Source organism: Micromesistius poutassou (genome assembly GCF_964030765.1).
Source record: "Micromesistius poutassou genome assembly, chromosome: 4".
NCBI lineage: Eukaryota > Metazoa > Chordata > Actinopteri > Gadiformes > Gadidae > Micromesistius > Micromesistius poutassou.
Genome location: NC_140274.1, coordinates 9,923,686 through 9,944,109, shown reverse-complemented (window position 1 = coordinate 9,944,109; position 20,424 = coordinate 9,923,686). Strand labels below are relative to the sequence as shown.

The window sequence follows — 20,424 nt, the reverse complement described above, 5'->3', positions numbered from 1 at the left end:
TTATAGATTGGTCATTTTAGTAGGTTATAAGTTAAGATGGTTATTTGAGCGGTGAACAGTGGCCAACTCATATGAATTTGAGGAAAATGTTGCGCATTAGTTAAGGGAGCGGGGATAGGACTTATGTTACGACTCGCTCATGGCTGTGCAGTTGTCAAAAGTCCATCAGAATCTACTATTCACCCCGGCCATGGTATAATTAATGATTGACTATATATGATTTGTTCAGCGGTAAAAGCCCTCATGAACTGCCTATACAACTGAACCCAAAATGGCAAACAACTCAGTAATCTGCCAGGCAGCAGTGGCCCCATTGCCCAACTTATCTTCTCACGTCTGCCCATTATACACACACACACACACACACACACACACACACACACACACACACACACACACGCACACACCAACATACACATTTTTCTCTCTCTATCTCCCTCTCTCTCTCACTCTCATCTTGGCTGTCAGAAGGCCTGTGTGCTTTATCCCTGTGTGAAATTGCTTTGGAATGAGTCTGATGGTAGGCAGAAGACAGCCACAGATGTTTGGCTAGGGGTGATGAGGCTATGTGCGTGTGTGCCCGTGTGTGTATGAGTGTGTATGTGTGCCTTTGTTTGGCAAAGAAACACATGGAGGCTCCGGTAGTGTCTGTGCTTTGATAATCTCGACGTCCGGAGCGAGATCAAATTGTTCCCATGGTGAACATTGGGTTTGGCATGAGCCTTGGCTATAGCACCACAGAACACAACAACATAACATTTACCCTTTTAGCTGGCATTTTCCTTTTAGGCACAAAAACATGGAATAAAAGGAAATAAACCAAAAGAGAATAGAGAACATGAAGTTGCTGTGAAGTCAGACGACAACAACAACAACAACAGCAACAAAAAGCAAAGTGGAGGCGAAACGCAGTGGGGTCAAATATAGCGTCCGTGCTAATGGTGGTCTCTGACGTCCTCCCACTCTTCAATTTACCCCGGAGCAAGGCACAGTCCTCCCTCTCATCTGGCCTGCCTTGAGATAGCTGTAAGACGGTCGCAACAGACAAGAAGGTTGAACTCACCGAATTGAAGACTGAGAATTCGGTCAACAGAAATGCACCCGTCTCGAACGTATCTGGAGAGAGACGGCAAAGAAGAGAAGAAATTAAATCACGTCAATTTGAAAAGGAAACGGGGACGGGAGAGGAGGAAAGGGTGAGTGAGCGTGCGAGATGGTTCACGATAAAAGAGGAGGGTGAATGTGCTAATGAGAGCTAATGGCCGCGATGGTCTGCAAAGCGGCGGTCCGACAAATGAGGACACGACCGTGGCGAATTAGCTCACCGTCCCAGCGATGAGCGATGTCGAATGCGTGAGTCGTGTCGCTCGTGAGTTATATGAACGAGGAGATGACTGAAGCGGTCGCTGGGAGAGAAGGAGTTAGTGAGTGAGTGGCTGACTGAAGCACAGTAACAGCCTGATAACCACTGCCGGTGAACTCCGGCAATAAGAGTGGTGGTGGAAACAAACACAAGGTGACAGGGAGCACCTCAGCTTAAAGAGCAGCCTAACGCAAGAGACAAAAGCAAGTGTGTGTGTGTGTGTGTGTGTGGGGGGTGGGGGTTGTCAGATAAGAGAGGAGCTGGGATGAAAGAGCTGGTCTGATGGAGGGAGCGTATCTCCATGTGGCTACACAGAGAATTACTGTAATAGCCTCTGTCACTCCCAGCCTCTGTCATCTCTCGCCTACTCCCTCTCTTTATCTGAACACAAACACTCCCAAGACTAAAGAGCGCATTGTATTGCTCGCAGCCAGCACTCAAGCCGCTGAAGTGCGACTGTGGATGTGAGTGTGTGTGTTTGTATATTTGCATATTAATGTACAATAAGTACAATCAACTGAAGAGGGATATTTGTGTTTCGGTCAAAAAATCCACACAGTCCACACACAACATAGAACATTGTGATAACTAAACGCAGAATATGCAGACAACTCACACCCCGAGATGAAATGTGCCCCGGCCTTCTCACCCTAGCTGAAGCCGATGTACCCTCTGTGACAAATGTTCACTTCTCATAATGAGCTACCACGCTATCTAGCTGACGTCAGCTAATACTAGCTGCCGTCCACAGGAACTCTTTTTTTACTGGTACTCAACACACTTATGAGGTGGTATAATACATTCATATGCATATGCACACAATTATTTTGCGCTATATTCTGTGTCCAAGCATGGGTGTGTGTGTGTTTGTGTGTCACATGTTTTCATAGGGTGTATCACCTGTGTGTGTATGTGTGTGTGTTTTTGCGTGCGTGCATGCATATGTGCGTGCATCGGGTGTGTGTGTGTGCATGTATTCACCACTCACCTATTCCCTCTCCATCATCCCAGAAAAGAGAGCCCTGGGCGGATCCACCATCGTCCAGCGCAACTATCAAGCCTAAAGGATTCTGTCGACTGTGAGAGAGAGAGAGAGAGAGAGAGAGAGAGAGAGAGAGAGAGAGAGAGAGAGAGAGAGAGAGAGAGAGAGAGAGAGAGAGAGAGAGAGAGAGAGAGAGAGAGAGAGGTATGATGGTAAATGATAACAGTAAATTGAGTGTGTTTATATAGTGCTTTTCTAGTCACTATGACCACTCAAAGTACATTAGAGTTAATGCCCTTTCATTCAGGAAAATACACAAACCACACACACACACACACATATGGACATGACGACGTGCACAGACATACATACATAGGCTGAACTGTGTTTTTACAGAGGGGCAATGTGTGAATGTGTAAAAAAAAAAAGTGTATGCTTGTGTATGTGTATATGTATTTGTATGTGTTTGTGTGTGTGTGTGTGTGTGTATTTGTGTGAGGGAGTGCACTAACCTGAACTTTGTGTTCCTCTCTGCTTTTTGCCAGGGCAAGATGAAACCTCCTCGCACGTGAAGGTTGATGTGGTCCAGAGGTGTCGGCATGGTAACCATCTGGCCACGAACCTCAATGTCTTTTGCCTAAAAAAATACAAATGTATCGCATATTTATAAAGCTTTGACATCATGAGAGCAAATACGTGCAGTCGCTGTTTGCGTTTGGCCAACAGGACTCTGCACACTGTATCATCCAGCACCCTTCCTTCATTCTGTCTGCTTGTGTTAAACATTCCTCACTACTCCAGTGGCTCCAAGCTCAGTGTGGGCTGTACGCAGCTGAAGTCATCCCTCGACTCAACCCCTTTGTAACCGTTGCTTCAGTTTGTTTTCATGCTTTGTTGGGCCGTAAATAGCAGAGTAACGATGCGTGTTTGGGAAGTGGGTCTCCCACAGCTAGAATGAGGCTGAAGGGATGGCAATGTGATTCAGATGCAGGCAAATGTCTCCGCAGAAGTCCGGTAGAACGTGTTGCTGGTGAGGCAGCTGGTTTGTACATCAAATATGCATATGCATCGATATTTCATGGATTAAGCATTGTCTATTTATCCTCAATTCAACTCATTCATCTTGATTCTATTTGAATGACAATCATGTTGACATTCATGGATAGGGATTTATAGACAAATAATACCATATACAAATTCACAAAGTCTCCATTAATTCAAAAAAGCATCTGTTTGCCACAATCATTGGGAGACATATTGTTGTGGTTCTCTGTATGACTGGATCAGATGAATCAAAGATGAATAGGGGAAGGAGAGTGGGTTATTTATATGTGTGCTCCTGGCCAGCACAGTAGAAAAGATAGGGTCAGTTTCACTACTGTTGATGTTCGGCTGTGATATAGTGCAACGAGAAAACAGGAGGATAAATCAAAGGTTGATATGATCTCATAACATCCTTTAATAAGCCTATACTGGAAATGAGAGTAGAGCTCTCAAGGTATCACGTTTCTAATTGACCATGAAAGCCTAACCTGGCAGCCAAAGAAAGCCCAGCACTTTCTTGTCTGATTTTATGATATTGTTGAACCTTGGTTATACAACAAAGATGTCTCATTGGTTATGCTATTGATATACATACACTATTCTTCATACATGCACAAATGCATACAACATATTTATACTGTATACACAACTTTTACCTCCATTTCAACTTAAATTCCTAATTTTTACTTCCTATTTTCGCACCCAATATGAAATGATAAATATGCATAAAATACAAAAATATTGCCAGTCCGAATTCTGATATATTCACGGATAGTGTCTCTGCAGCTTTAAAGTTGATACCCTTATTAAATGGAGTACCGGCGCAAAGACAACTGTCTGTCCTTCGGTGTTACTACTGAGAATGTGCCTCCATTAATTTAATTAAACCAGGAGAGATCAGGGTTACAACGACATCCTGTATCAGGCCGGGGAGTTATGCTATCAATGTATTTGCTGAGGGAAGTTCCCTGTGTGTGTGGGTGTGTGTGTGTGTGTGTGCGTGTGTGTGTGTGTGTGTCAGAATCCATGATGGCTTCTGTAGATACTGGGAGGGTCAGTATTGTGGACTCACCGTGTGGTAGTCATACCAGCGGGTGTCCGGAATATAGCCCTTTACCTCAGTTACTCCCTGGAAAATGGAAAGAAGCATAACAAGGAATGCACTATTAATCGGATGTGTGTGTGTGTGTGTGTGTGTGTGTGTGTGTGTGTGTGTGTGTGTGTGTGTGTGTGTGTGTGTGTGTGTGTGTGTGTGTGTGCGGGTGTGTGTGTGTGTGTGTGTGTGTGTGTGTGTGTGTGTGTGTACCGGCTCCATGGCAGGTGTGATGAGTAGAGCAGGTCCCCAGAGGAATTGTCTGTGGACGTCCCATGTGCGCTGATCTTCAACAAACCTAAAACCAAAAATAATACCTTTATATTGTTCATACACACTGTAATATTGTTACCTCAGACCTTTTGTGAAAAGAGTTACTTCTTCTTTTGGTTTCCTCTTTTTTATACAGCAATTTCTCCAGGCACCAGACAGGAGGTTAAATGCATTCATTAGCAACCCACAGCTCATTAAACTAGGCTACCCTATGTGAACATCATTTTTAATGTTTGACTTAAGGGGAGCTATGAATCCACTTGCATAACTCTACAAGAGAAAAACACTGTTCATGTACCTTCCAAGGCTAACATTTCAAGGCCTTGAATAGGTATAACATAAGAAAACTCTGGGCACTGGGCACATTATTCTATTCACTTCCTATGATTTCACCTTGTCATCAGTAGGGTTAGGCATGTACCAAGAGACAGCAACATCCTCTCCATTATTTACTCAACGTACACCACTCCCAGTCTTTTTATCCATATCTCCCGTCTTCATGAGTCACCTAACCATAGCTAGGTCATACACAAGTATATGTATAGCATTGGTATAAAATGGTGTGGAATATAGCGTATATGTGGAAAGTGAAAGATGGCAAAACATCGGCCTGATTGACTTGATTGACTGAAGTAGATGACATTGTGCATACAAATTTGATGTGGATGTGTGGTTGTGTGTGTGTGTGTGTGTGATAAGGACTATACTGATGTTATTTCACCTGGGAGACGAGCATGAAACATCCATGCCAGATAATGCATGATGTGATTAAGTGATTCTATTATTTATTGTGCATGTGCATGGCTGTGTGTGTGTATGTGTGTGCGTACGTGCATGCATACGTGCATGCATATGTGTGCATGGATTTGTATGTGCATGGCCTTGCATGTATGCATGTATGTGAAGGTGTGCATTCCTATATGTTTGAATGTGTGTGTGTGTGTGTGTGTGTGTGTGTGTGTGTGTGTGTGTGTGTGTGTGTGTGTGTGTGTGTGTGTGTGTACGTACTCATGCAGGAGTGGTCTCACAACAGTGTTTCCAAAGGCGTGGGCTTTAAACATTAGTGTGTAGAGGTAAGGCAGGAGAGTGTAGCGAATGTTCAGGACATCGCGGGACGCCTCAGCAAAGGTGATGTTCCATGCAACAGGGTCCTGTCTCTGTTGATAACATCATAGAAATAGAAGACTTCATTATGTACAGACTTCAGGAAATTCATCTACTTGGGAAAAAGGGGAAATTACTTCAGGAATTTAGAAACTAGAAACTATTTTTAACTCAATACAACCACAACCACAACACAGGATATTTGCAACAACAATGGACCATCAGAACTGCAGAGAGGGCCATTATATAATCTATGTTGTATGGCCTCTCTCAATTCAACAGTACTAAAAGTACTAGTTCTCAACATAGCATTGAAAATCTTCTAGAGAATACACATCATTATCTTTCTTCACACATCGTTTGACTTGGAACTCACCATTTACACAATGCAGAGGTGTATGTATTAGTTTAATTAGTGAGACTGTTTGGTAATGAAGGTTTGGCTGCATGCTTTGGCTTGAGAAACACAGATAATACAAGGGACTTAACCTTCAATATTGACATTCAATATTGTCATTGAGAAAAGTAATCTATTGAGTTGAGAGTCGGGGCGTTCTTCGGTGAGGTCCACTAAACAGGAAGTCATTATAATTGGAATAATAATAATAATAATAATAACTTCATCATGTGGGTTAATCAGGCCTTTGCAATGCCTGGTAGCAACACTGTGAAAATTGTCAAATTAGTTTCAGTACTCGGAGCGCTTTGTCATGCCGAGGAAGTAACTGGTTCGTCGAGATAATGGACTGTACCCCTTTTCATCTGACCAAATACCTAGTGTTATTTTTAATTGTCGACAACTGCCTTGTCCCCTTTAGGGACAATAGAGAAAGAGGACAGGATGTACTCCACTTTTATAGATTTGGGCTGATCTAGATTAAGTATTAAGTCATTTTTAGATCAAGCCTCACGAGGACAACTCTCTACACTTAAAGAAGAAAAACAAAAGACACACAAGTGCACACACACGTAGGCATACACACACACACACACACACATTAACACAGACACACACACACACACACACACACACACACACACACACACATACACATTAACACACACAAACACACACACATTCATGCAATGTTGGCTACATGCGTTGCTACCCACTCTGTTCTTCTCTAGCTCCTCTGTAGCGGAGGAGCTAGAGAGTGTTTATTTATGTGTTTTTGCAAACTTTGGTTGAGCATTAGATAATGTGTGTGTGTGTGTGTGTGTGTGTGTGTGTGTGTGTGGGGGGGGGGGGGGGGGGGGGGTGTCCTGGCCCCATCTCAATCTACCTGGACGAAAATGGCAATTAATCGGTCTATTTAAAGCTGGAAACGGGTGTGGTTTGGATGATAATGATCCACCATGGCTTGGTGGTGACTAAGCAGGGTCCAACAGTAGATTGTGATTGATAGAAGAAAGAACATTTCCATTATCTCCTGACCTTAGGAGTTAACCAAATTATAATTTCATTTTCTGCGGGAAATTACAGGATTGTAATTATGTGGTAAACTGTGAGTGCACAGACGCGGCCGTTTTATCCCAGAAGCCTTGCTGTTTTGCTGTGTCGCTTAAACTAACAGGAACAAAAGAATTGATTCTGCACAGTGGGCTTGATTGGGTGAGAAAACTGTCTTAGAAAGTCTGTGGATGTGTGTTTGTGTGTGATTGACTGTGATCGTTGATTAATGATGTGATCATGTGGAATGGATGTGATCAATGATCATGTGGAATGGAACCACTTGTACACAATGAGAAAGCGTGGGTGACCATTTTAAACAGCTTTTTGGGGAAAGTCCAACAATAAAGGTAGGGTAGGAAATTTATTTTAGAAGCATTATTTGTCCTATTTGTTGGAATTCTCTTTACAGCAATCAATACATCAAATGCTGGTATCTGTGGCTGTCGCAGGCCTGTCCGATAATTTAAATCTTCCCGAAGGCTAGAGAGCGAGCTAGTCACATGTTTTGGGGGAGCAGCTCTGAAGGGGGGCCATAAGTGATGGGTGGTTCAAACTCTAGCCTTCTCTGGCTCGTTTCTCCAATTTCTCTAACGTACCTTTAAAGAATAAAAATGAATAAATAAATAAATACGAACTCCAGCATGAAGCAAAGTTGCCATGAGTACCAAAGCACTGTCCATCACTTTAACATATTGATCAAAGTATGTATTTTACAGTGGTTCTCAAGTCTCAATGTCAAACTGACATTTAGTCACTGAGGGAAGAGATAAAAAAAAAAAACTTCCTCACCGCGACTAAACAAGCCCTCATCTCTATCAATTTGCTGTTTCGTGTATTAAAGCCTCGGCTCGACAACGTTAGAAACAGAAGTATTAAGACGTGAGATTGAAAGAGGATCTGCCCAAGGTGACTGAAAACGACTGAAAGCTGTACATACAGCTCTGCACCTTCTCACACTGCGTGTGTGTTCATTAATCATTTGTCCTACAGTCAAATCCCAATTTATCCCAAGGTTGGGTCGTCGTGCTTAAATCGCATGCCTACGCAGAGGCAGTCGTGAACAAGAGCGCCAACGACCAACTCAACATGCAAATCATGACTCAAGTCAACACTCTCGACAAGGCAAGCTAAATAATATTTTGGCCAAAAAAAAAAGAAAATGAGGGAGTGAAGGAGTGGGAAAACGAGCGTGATGAAATGAGCAGGGGAAGATGAGATGGGAGGCCCTTCTCATGGACTCTATATTTATGGCTCTGTTTACCCTAGCAAATAGCCCTGCTACTAACATTTGCCATTTCTCACAAACTTGTGTGTACACACACACACACACACACACACACACACACACTCACACACACACACACACACACACACACACACACACTCACACAGAGCTCACCTCTGCACACTCAAGCAACCTTGCATGTCAACACATATACCATCCATATACCTGAATGCAAAGATATGCTAGCATAGACACATTCAACTCGTTTTCTGCCTTACTCTAATATTTTATCTGCCTGGCACCTGCCATTCCCTCTCTCTCTCTCTCTCTCTCTCTCTCTCTCTCTCTCTCTCTCCAAATTCAAACTCAAGTGCCCTCCAACGTCAGGGTGAAAACGTGGAGGAGGCCACGGTACTTGCACCACTCAGAAACAACTAGCACTGTTGCTAGTTTGTTATCATCTATTGCCTGTCCTTAGATTGCCGTCCCTCTCTCTGTGTTTTTTCCATTGCTGTTTGTCTTATTTTCTCATGTACCATCTGATTAACGTATGCACCTCAGGGGTCCCATTTAAAATGCAATTCCTCTATTGAAAAATAAAGTTAAACAAAATCCTCCCGGGCGAACAATAACACGTGCAGCGAATTGGATGACTAGCCATATAACATTATCTGATTGGAGTACACTGGAGGAATTTACCACTTGGCGGACAATGCCTTCCCGTCCAATTAATTTGGTGCTGCGCGGGGCAACTGTGGACAGTGCGCTGCAGTGAGAGTCAGGAGAAATTATCTGGAGGTCTGTGCAGTTCTCCCAAGGCAAAGTGACACACGGGCGTGACGGGAGCTTTGGGAGTGAATGACTCTGCAAAAGTTGTCTCTTGTTCCCGCACCCTCTTTCTCCTCTCTCTCCCCACTTCATCTCTTTCGCTCTCACTTTCTCCCTCTCTCTCTGTCCCACCTTCATCTCTCTCGCACTCTCACGCTCTCATCTCTCTCTCTCTCTCTCTCTCTCTCTCTCTCTCTCTCTCTCTCTCTCTCTCTCTCTCTCTCTCTCTCTCTCTCTCTCTCTCTCTCTCTCTCTCTCTCTCTCTCGACCTTGTAGGCTGTATGTTTTCACTGGTTTGGAGTCAGTGCTTTGTTGTCAAAATGTCTTGTTAGATTGGGAGGTTGAACACGTCGCAGTAGCAAAAGGGAGGGTATAACTACAAATTCTTCCCTCTTCCTCATCCTTCTCCTCCCAAAAAAAAACACACGGACACAAAATGGAAGACAGGACACTCTCAACCTTGCCTCACATCACAACATCAAGTAGTGTTCGCTCAACCTTTACACGCCCGTGATCAGTGTTGGCCGGGCGCGCACACACCTCCCTTAAACATATCCCCAATGGATCTAGCTTGTTCGGTCTTGTCCCAGTTCTCACAGCCCCTATCACACCCAATGTCACCGGCGGCTAACCACTAACCTTCTTTCACTCGCGCTCTTGTTCTGCTGCCAAAAAAAAAAACAGGGACATGCGCAAACACACACCTATGCACAAGAACGCACACACACACACACACACACACACACACACACACACACGCCTTGATTCCTTTTTCTATCTCTCCTCCTCTGCTTCTTTCCTATCCGCCTTCCACGGTTCTTCTTTATTTTTCCTTTCCATTCATCCATCTCTCTGGCACTCCATCCCTTCCTCCCTTCCCCCTTTCCTTCTTGGCTATTCATCCCTAATATCCCATTCCAGGACCGGTTCAAGACCGTTTGTTGCCCTTGGCAAACTGTGTGTGTATGTGTGTGTGATATGTTTAAAGTTGCAAGCCTGTAGATTGAATATCACAGCATTTTCAATGGGCAATCCCCAAATTCCCTTTGACAAGGAATATTTATGCTCTTGTGAACAGTTCTGTCTTAAGTTGAAAGTTGAATATTTTATGAATATATGCTTGCTATTTGTTAAACTCTCTGCTGCCATCTTATTCTCTGAAAATGTGCATGCATCATACATTGTGTAAATAGCAGATAGTGGCCTTGCAAAATAGTGGTATTACAAACACAACAAACAATTGGCTATTTTTCCAAATGTTTAGAACGTAATTTTAGGATTAACATTTTATGATTCTGATTTATTATGAAGTACACTGTATTTCTTCCCCAGACAAACCGCTGTGAAAGGCAGCTAAAGACCAACAGAGATTGCTTTTTCTGTTTTGGACATAAATAGTTGAGATCCAGCTGGAAAAGAGCATCCATTAGCATGGCTAAGTGCTATTAAGTGCCAGGGAAGTGATCTAATACTGTGTATATGCTCTTCAGCTAGGTTCATCTATCCTTAAGCTGTGACATCATTTTCATCCAGTTTATAAAAGGGTTAGCAATGTGCTGACAAAGAAGAGAGAGATCGTCTTTGGACACTCTTCTTTGGACCTCAGTGAGATTAAATAGGATTTGAGGGTATTTGTGAATTTGGTTTCGCAGCATGGTTGGGATGTGCTTTTGGTGGCTAATGGTTTATCTCCCCCAGTTCAGCACCCTATGGGCTTGGCTGGACCCTGTATGGCCACCTCCTCACAGGGGCTGCAAGCCTCTTCCCCTCTCCGTTCCCTTTCATCTTGAGCGATGCTTATAATGCTCCACATTGGTGTATGTGTGTATGTGTGTGTGTGTGTGTGTATGTCGCGTGGGTTTCAATTTCCCTCCCTGTTTAAACACCCATTTGCAAGCCATTATGAAATGATTGGGATTGTGGGGGGAATCTATGAGTTGGGATGGGTGTGCACTGGGATCACCTTGAGAAATTAAATTATGTGTCCCAATCCATGCACATATACACCCCCCAAAACGCACACACACACACACACACACACACACACACACACACACACACACACGCACACACATACACAAACACACACACAGCACTTTGGTGTCGTATTGCAAACTCTGATGTGACAAAATTTTGCCCGCTGGGATCAATCTCCGGGAGCCTTGGACATTATTGGATTTCTCAGATGTGTTCCAATGCTTTAGAAAGGTCAGCGGGACACACAAAGGCAGGGACATTGAGACAGAGAGTGGCTCTCTGCAAAATAAAGATTTATGATAACCATGTTTATCTCTTTTCCTCAATCGGCCATTAAAATGGACTGGAGGGGTAACACTTTCTCGCAGCGAGGTGGTAAAGTAAAGCCAAACTGATCGCTTGGAGAATCCCTAATAATCCTCCTAATCACAAGAACAGTGAATGTTAATAAAGTGTCCACTGTGACGTGCACAGGGCTTAACGGAGGAGAGAGAGAGGGAGTGGAGACTTCTATTCTATCCGTAAACAGAAAACAACTTTGGCGTGTCGTTCTTGCATCAGATGCGGGCCCGTCCGAGCCGTCTGGATCAGTGACCTTGGAGAACAGGAGCGACTCGGAGCAGAAGATGAGAGCCGCTGCCTGTGCCGGGACTAGTGCAAGCTTTACTCAGAATACACGGAGACGGCGTACGTACAGATGCCTTTGTGTGTCATTGAACTCTCTTTCTCTCTCTCTCTCTCTCTCTCTCTCTCTCTTGTACTATCTCTCTCTTGTACTCTCTATCTCTCTCTCTCTCTTCCCATGTATATTTTGAGTTGTACTCACCGGGAATCCCTTGCCATTGTGGTTACGGGAGTAGGGGTAGAAGGCTCCCAGTTGCATCCAGCGAAGACACATCTCGTACTCGGCCGTGTTGAAGAAGCCACAGATATCGGCCCCGGTCTTCCAGAAGAACAGAGAGAGAGAGAGGAGCTTGTTAGGGTTGTGTTAACACACATACACACACACACACCACACCACACCAAGCTGCGGGCACTGCTAAAGAATATGAATTCCCTCGCTGATCGTGCCTGAATTGTTTCTTTAATGGAAATCATTAACAAAAATAAAAAATAATAATAACAATAACGAAAAATTTGAACAATATATTTGCACCCGATAATATAATTATTATGCAAAAAAACTATAATAATACTTAAAATTACAATATTCAAAATAAATAATACATATGATTATAATCCTAATGCTCAAATAAGGAATAAGTGGAGATGACCAAGCCATCATTATAGTTGTGCTCTCATTCAATCAAGAGCTGAGGTAAGAGATCAGGGAGGAGGTAAAGTCATTATGGAAGTCATTATAATCTTGGGCAGACAAGGCGAATATTATGGTGACCTCTGGTCAGATCAATGGGATTATCGATCGATAGGATGATGATGAGAGGCCAGTTCGAGCTGTGATACTCACATAAGAAATTCCAAACAAACTGAACTCCATCATGCCTGCATAGGAGAAGGGTGAGACAAAACATTGTACTTATTAAGATGAATTGTATTAGGGAATGGATGTATTCACAGCAGAATGCACAGTATCGTAAAGTATTTGGGAAAAAGTATTGCTTAAAAATAAATGGGTATTAAACATACAACTAAATACAATGCATTATTTGCATTTGTATTTCTACTATAATTATTATTACTATTATTACTATTATGAATAATTTTGAATCGCACACACACAGTTATGGTAGTAGTCCAGTTGTGTGTCCAACACTGACACACACACACACACTCACCTATGATGGACTTATAAAGTTGGTCCCAGCTTGCGTTGTTGTCTCCGAGCCAGTGTCCAGCCCACTTTCCACTGGAGGGGTAGGTGGAGCGAGTCACCACCACACCTCGCTTTCCCGTCACTTTCAACAGTGCACTGCAGAAACCAGTAGAGTACAGTGTTACATTACCAGCACACAGCCATAGCACCTTGGGCAGGACGGTGCGGTGGCTAGGGTGCTTGACTCCCAGCTGAAACAGTCTGCCTTTTAGACTTCACTGAACAAAATGCCCTCAGCCCATCTGTTTTTCGCTCAGTCGCTGTGGATCAAGCCATCCCCTAAATGACTAAGTAGGAAAATAGCAACAAGTCTGAATTCATCCCATTTCACTGTAAAGAAAAATAGCATTAGTCTACTTTCAAAAACATTAATTTGCCTCTGTCCCGAAACACCAAAGTGCTATTGGCTTACGACGTAGGTTCATTCCTTTCCAGATCTTCTCCTGCATGAATGTCTTACATTTGTCATGCAGCTCAAGACGTAGCGTGAGCCGTCTTGTAGCTTGCGGAATGCCCCGTTCAATTTCAAGTTCCAAGTATCAATGTGTCCCTGTCCTAGAGACTTAAGACTAACTGCTAACGACAAGCTTTCTTGTGGCCTTGCATGGTTGAACAGGTGCATTTGAGTTACTAATTGTCCCAATTTGGCTGCAGGATTCAGAACTCACCACTAACTCTCTCACGTTTATTTCCTTTCATTATGAATTTGATTGATGAAAACAAACATTTTGGTTAATTGCATTAAATATGTACATACATTCATGTTTATTTACATATACATAACACACATACATTATTCCTGGATTCAGACAGTGACAGGATGAACTTACTCATAGGTGGGCTTGGCGTGAGACCAGCCGTAGAGGTTGTGCACATCGTAGTGTTTCACCGGAGTTCCATCGCTGAGGAACTGCTGACTGTTCATGCACAGAGTTTTATGGTTCAGCCCCAAATGCATGGCGTCCAGCGCTGGTGGTAGTAATGGTGGGGAAAAGTGGAGGAATTAACACTATTACGTGCTATACCCCAGGCACACACACACACGCACCATGGGCATAATGGGAGATTTACATGGAAGTATGTGAGTACATTCGTTGATAATTAGATGCACTCTTTGTGCGGTTTCCTTACGTGGCATGTATGGAGGATTTTCCAGGAGATCCGAGCCAAGACACTTTCCCCCAACAGTGCCGTGGACAAAGCTGGCCGGCTCATTCATGTCCTGGCCAAAGGGTTGACAAAAATAGTAAAAGTTCATACCGATTCCTAACAATGTCTCCAGAAGGTTTTGATGTACAGCCAATGAACACATGAGTGTGTGACTCACAATCCACAGTCCATCAAACTTCAGGGTCTTCTCATAGAAGTCCTTGATTTCCTGAAGCCACCACGCGGCCGTGCGGTTCTGGAAGAAGTCGGGGAACGCGGCGTAGGCTCTGTACAGCTGGGGACGTCAGGGGTACAGGAGAACATGTGAGAGAGGGTCCTGTCTCGCTCACAAGCGGCCCCTATGAACAGGTTAGGGCTTGATCAGAGCAGCAGGAAGCGTAGGAGACTGGACAGAGCAACCATACCTCCACTTGGGTATCCCAGTCCAGGGATTCATTCACCGTGACATTTGGGCGATCCGGCCACACCTGCAAATACAATAACAAAGTATGGCTTGCATTTTTGCACTACCACAACTTAACTTATACAGAAACTTATGCTGCTACTTCCTACATGTACATAGCCGACTCTTATATTTTATTTTATTGTCTATCTTTTTTATATTAGTAAATGTCCTTATCTGTTGTGCACTTCAATGTTAGGAAATGTCTTATCTGTTGTGCCTGTGCACTATATCTGTTCACCGTGGGATGGTGAGAACGTCTTCTCGATTGTTTTGTATGACTTTGAGACATGTATGTTCCTCATTGTCTGTCTCTGTCCCACCATGTCCCATTTCTTACCTTGCCCCAGACGATGCCGTCACCCAACTCCTTGGGCCATTTGATGAAGACATCCTGTGCCACTCCACGGTCAAAGGCGGGGTAAGGCCTTGTTTCGTTGCCTGCGATGGCTGGATCCTGTAAAAGCATTTTGCTTTCTTTACTTACCCCATGCAGTCAAATTTGAAATGCCCCAATGACTCTGCTCTCCAAGAAGTATGTCACTTGTAAATATGTGACGACTATATATGTTACAAATATGTATGCCGCTCATATGATACTAGGATGTTGCTAATACAGATCGGTTAACTTTTTAGTCTAGATATCCATAATGCGTTGCCATCTACATCATGTTATATACAACAGTCATTAGTGTCTGTATCGTATCATGGATAGTATCATTACCAGAATGAAGATAAACCTCATGCCCTCGCCCCTCAAGCGATCCACCAAGACAGGAAGTCCATCAAACTCTGGGTCCAAAACAAAGTTCAACTGACGATCCATGTAGTCAATATCTGCATACTGGACATCCTGTGGATCACACAAATCAAATCATATCGATCACATTTCACCCAAATTTGATTTGCGATCCTACTCATCAATATCTTTAATTGGACAATCAGGAACTGATACATACTTTATGTATGTATAATATACAGGTTTATTATACAGTTTTTACCTGTTTACTATTCATACATATACTTAATTGGCACACAGATGACACAATTAATTCATTAGCATAAACTAGGTATAGGACCTGTAAGCAGCCAGCATCTGTATCTCTTCCATTAGCCCATGTAATGCACTCGATGTGCGCATACTGTGAAGCATATCTTGGACAATGATGAGACATGGGCTCAGGTTAAACTAGGTTGTTTGCCTTAAACGACCGTCCCAGCGCTGTCATAATTCAGTGGAGAAGTGGTGCTGTCATCATCGTATTTTGCTCAATATGAATAGCTTGATGATGTTAGTGCCTTTTAACTATGGAGATCTAGAGCAGTCGAGGTGAAGGTTAACAGGCATTGTAGTCGAGGGCTAACAGTGTGGTGGGCTGGCATTATCCTTGATTAGGCATAATTAATAAAGTGAACACTTTGTTTTTACATCTTTGTGTGGGAGGTGTCTGTGGCCCAGCACATTTATTTTATCCAAATCAGCATGGCTCAAATGACTGGCAGGCATTTGCATGAACCATTTGCCGTTATGGCATTATTAGCTATAACCGTTTCACAGCCTGTTGACACCAGAGCATGCCAAATGTCTGAAAGCAATCACCGCTTACACCATGACTAATTTATAACAGTACAAAATAGGCATTTAGCTTTGGCATGATGAAGGCTGAAAATGCATAGATCAGATCTGATTACATGGGACCGTATGGCAGTCCATACATCTTAGGGTGCTCTCTCTCTCTCTCTCTCTCTCTTTCTCTCTCTTCGTCTCTCGGAACTTACATAGGGTATACCGGCCAACCCCATGTCTCGATATAGATCCGCTATCTCCTTGTCGTTGGCGTAACCATAGCGACAGAGCTGGAACCCAAGTGACCAATAGGCAGGTAGAACAGGGCGGCCAATAAGCTGTTGGAAATGACAAAAAAAAAATCAAGAAGTCAGGAAATGTTCAGAACAGAAAAAAGTATATTTTTTGAGAAATCCAAGAAAATCCAATACAATGTTTATATTGTCTATGTTTGTGTATGTTGGTGTGTTTGTGTGTTTGTGTGTGCGTGTGTGTGTGAGAGAGTATGTATGTATGTGTGTGTGTGTGTGTGTGTGTGTGTGTGTGTGTGTGTGTGTGTGTGTGTGTGTGTGTGTGTGTGTGTGTGTGTGCACGTTTTGAGATTGGGTAGATGAAAGAGGGCAATGAAGCGAGGAACTCCCAGCTGCTACAGTCCATCAACAGCGGCCCACAGCCAGAAACACAGACACACAAACATTCACAGGCTCTCTCTCTCTCTCTCTCTCTCTCTTTTCTGTCTCTATCTCTCTTCCTTAATCTCTCTCTCTCTACTTACTGCGGTGTACTGCTGCACAACCTTCTCTGGAGTGGGTCCAAGGACCATGTAGAAGTCTAGGATGCCCCCAATAGTTCTGTAGGTTATGGATGGCGTAGGCTGGAACGTTACATCTAAACACAAAGACATCACAATGTGTGTGAGAGGGACTTCAGTATCCAGACTCAATGGGGTATTGACCTCAAAAGGTCCACATTATGGTGTAAAAAGGTTGCTGTGTGTGTGTGTGTGTGTGTGAGAGGGGAGGTGGGGGGGGGGGGGTTCTAGCACACATCCCAAGGTCTTGGCATCGTATAGAGGTGAATGTCATGCATAACTAGAAATACTGGAAAGTGAACCACTTTACTTGTTGCAGGTGAATATATGTATAACAATGCATACACAAGGGTTGTTGCCATGTTATGATTTGATTTAGATTTAGATTAGGCCACCATATACCTACATGTTTATATTAATGCATTGGCAATTTATAGTACATTTTTTGAGGATATGTGTTTCTACAGTGTGTGTGTGTGTGTGTGTGTTTCTATTTGTGTTTGTGTGTGTGTGTGTGTGTGGGTGCGCATGTGTAAATGCGTTCACATGTGCGTGTGTGGGTGCATGTGTATGCATGCGTTGTGTGTGCATGTAAATGTGTGCATGTGTGTGCAGGTGTGTGTGTGTGCGTGTGTGTGCCTCACCCATCGCATTGCTGTTCAGCAGCAGGATGCCGTGGGCGTGGTACGTGGTCTCCAGGCCCATGTGGAAGGGGTGGACCCCGTAGCAGTTCTTCTTATACTAAGGGGGCCAATCAGGAGACAGCGTTAGCCCACTGACCTTCAAAACTTCCAACTCTGAGCAAACTGTGAGTGACAGACCCAGACGAGTCCCTCCCCCTCTTGATGTTTGAGTCCCTTGATGTTTGAGTCCCTTGAGTTCACGGGCGCCTCCCTCACTGCTCGCCCCTCGGTCCGTTAAAGCAGTGAGTCACATTTCTTCTGTTTGTGCCACATTTATTATGCTTAGGTGCACATCTGTCAGCTGTTCATGTTTGTTTGCCTTTAATTCCCTCCACCTCCATCCTGTTTGTATGTACAGCTTTCTGTTTCCAATAATCATGCAAGCCCTATACTGTCAGAAGTGTTGTTGTTGTGTGTGTGTGTGTGTGGTTCACAAATGTGCTTGAATGCCCTCTTATTGCCAAGAGGGCGGAGTGGTTCTCTGGATGTGGCGGTGTGGCGATGGAGACGGCCTTGGACAGATAAGGAGGGCTGGATGGATGACAGGTTGTTGGAGGGCTGCAGGGTAGCAGGGCCGCTATTGGCTGTCACTGCTGTGTGAGCAACCGTCATGGGCCTGTCACAGCAAGCCAGGGGCCTATACTTCTGCCATACAGGGACACTCTTAAACCCCGTCAAATAAAGTGTGTGTGTGTGTATGTGTGTGTGTGTGTGTGTGTGCGTGTGTGTGTGTGTGTCACAGGACACATGCATCATGAGTCTGAATCAGAGGGGAGAAAGGTCATTTACTTGTCTGCTGACAACAAGTGACAGCCAATGAATAAGCTCCTGTGGTGTCACTCATGCGTTCTGTGTGCTCTTTCCTTCATTGCCTTGTGCAAAGACACACAAACACCATGGACACACACACACACACACACACACACACACACACCATCGACATACAAACACACACACACACACACACACACACACACACCATCAACATAAACACAAACACACACCATTAACGTACATACACCATCAACATAAACACAAACACACCCATTAACATACACACACCATCAACATAAACACAAACACACACCATTAACATACACACAAACAGACCCCATCAACATACAAACACACAGACACCATCAATATACATGCACACACAAACTATTTGTATCTACTACTTTTTATCTTCCCTCTCTTTTTCATTGGCAAAAAGTCTTAGTATTGTCGTTGCGTGTTTCAAATCTGCTCTGCAGTCATCTAGCCGTTCACTCAGTCCATACTTTAGCTTTATATTTGTCTGTCTCCTTAATAACCCCACCACCCTATCAATCTCCTCTTCATCTCTCCGAGGGTCTTTTTCACACTCCACACCCTGTGGAGTTTTCTCTGACGGCTCGGCAATTAAAACCCGGTAATGCTGACACGAGCAAGACCTCAACTCTGTATTCTCCTCACTCCAAAAGGGAAAAAGCGTGATGCTCCGAGACCCCTATTTGCGTTGTCCGCGGTGCAGACGATGAAATGGGCTTGGATTGAGTCACAGAGGCTCCGCCGCAGCCACTGTCGCAGTTAACAACGTGGTGTTGTTTAAAAGTCAGATAATTTGAGAAACACTGATATCATGAGGGTCGATTCTATGTGAATTGTATCTCAATCTTTTGGAGTTAAAGCAGAAGTAATGGCTGAAATGGGATGAGCTGGAATTCTAAATGTATGTTAAGACGTAATTTGCAAGGTAGTCGATGTTCTAAAGATATTATAAGTTGCTGTACCATCACATCTGTAGTTTCTGTACTATCCCCATCCTGCTGTGTAAATTTCAGTGAATTATTCATACTCTAGGAAAAATAAACCATCCTATTAATCTCTGTTGTCTGCCACAAAGAGCCCAAGTCAAACAGACCCACCCAAAAACCGTTTGACCCCAATATGTTGGACCACCGTCAGATATTTTTGCACAATAACACTAAGGGTTTTATAACTGTGTATGAGAAAAGTTGGCTCTATTGCTACCTAAGGGATCACAGATGGGCTTAAACAAATCCATCGAAAGCTATTGTAAATGGCAAAGCAGTTTTTCAGCATGTTCTCTACACACCACACTACATCATTTATAGCTTCATTTTATAATTTGTTTTATAACTCTGCTGAGCAGTCCTATAATGTTGCCTTGTTAAGAGAATGCTGTTATGTCAATATAAATAAGGCTTTCCCTATTTTACTTTATGAGACTATATAATTTATAAGGTAATATCATGCAACTGCAACAAGAAAGATGTTTAACCAAGGATTCTGATTTTGCTCATGGATGCCTACAAGTAGGCTGTGGTCATGGCAGATCAAAACCAGAACCTTCTGGCTGGGGGTGGGGCTAACCGGGCTAATACCCACCCCCACTCCATATTCTGTCCTATCATAGTTACATTTACAGATCATATATTTTTAAACTTGTTTTTTAGTATCCACACATGAATCAAGGTCTATGAAAGTATTGTCCTTTAAAAGGGAGCTAAACATTGTTAATAATGCCCATGTTTTACTCGAGGACTAGCCCATGAAATAAGTAATAATCAGA

General features: G+C 43.4%; 1 protein-coding gene across 1 annotated transcript in view; it reads right to left on the bottom strand.

Annotated features, from left to right (window-relative positions):
* The window catches only part of si (sucrase-isomaltase), a 65,796-nt gene that overhangs the window by 7,741 nt on the left and 37,631 nt on the right, over nucleotides 1-20,424 (bottom strand). The window contains 18 exon segments of the mRNA XM_084467352.1: nucleotides 1,064-1,116; nucleotides 2,352-2,440; nucleotides 2,858-2,982; nucleotides 4,462-4,518; nucleotides 4,696-4,780; nucleotides 5,764-5,912; nucleotides 12,169-12,285; nucleotides 12,811-12,845; nucleotides 13,139-13,272; nucleotides 14,007-14,145; nucleotides 14,308-14,398; nucleotides 14,504-14,620; nucleotides 14,751-14,813; nucleotides 15,129-15,245; nucleotides 15,513-15,641; nucleotides 16,568-16,693; nucleotides 17,131-17,243; nucleotides 17,811-17,907. Coding sequence (XP_084323478.1) covers nucleotides 1,064-1,116; nucleotides 2,352-2,440; nucleotides 2,858-2,982; nucleotides 4,462-4,518; nucleotides 4,696-4,780; nucleotides 5,764-5,912; nucleotides 12,169-12,285; nucleotides 12,811-12,845; nucleotides 13,139-13,272; nucleotides 14,007-14,145; nucleotides 14,308-14,398; nucleotides 14,504-14,620; nucleotides 14,751-14,813; nucleotides 15,129-15,245; nucleotides 15,513-15,641; nucleotides 16,568-16,693; nucleotides 17,131-17,243; nucleotides 17,811-17,907 — 1,836 coding nt within the window.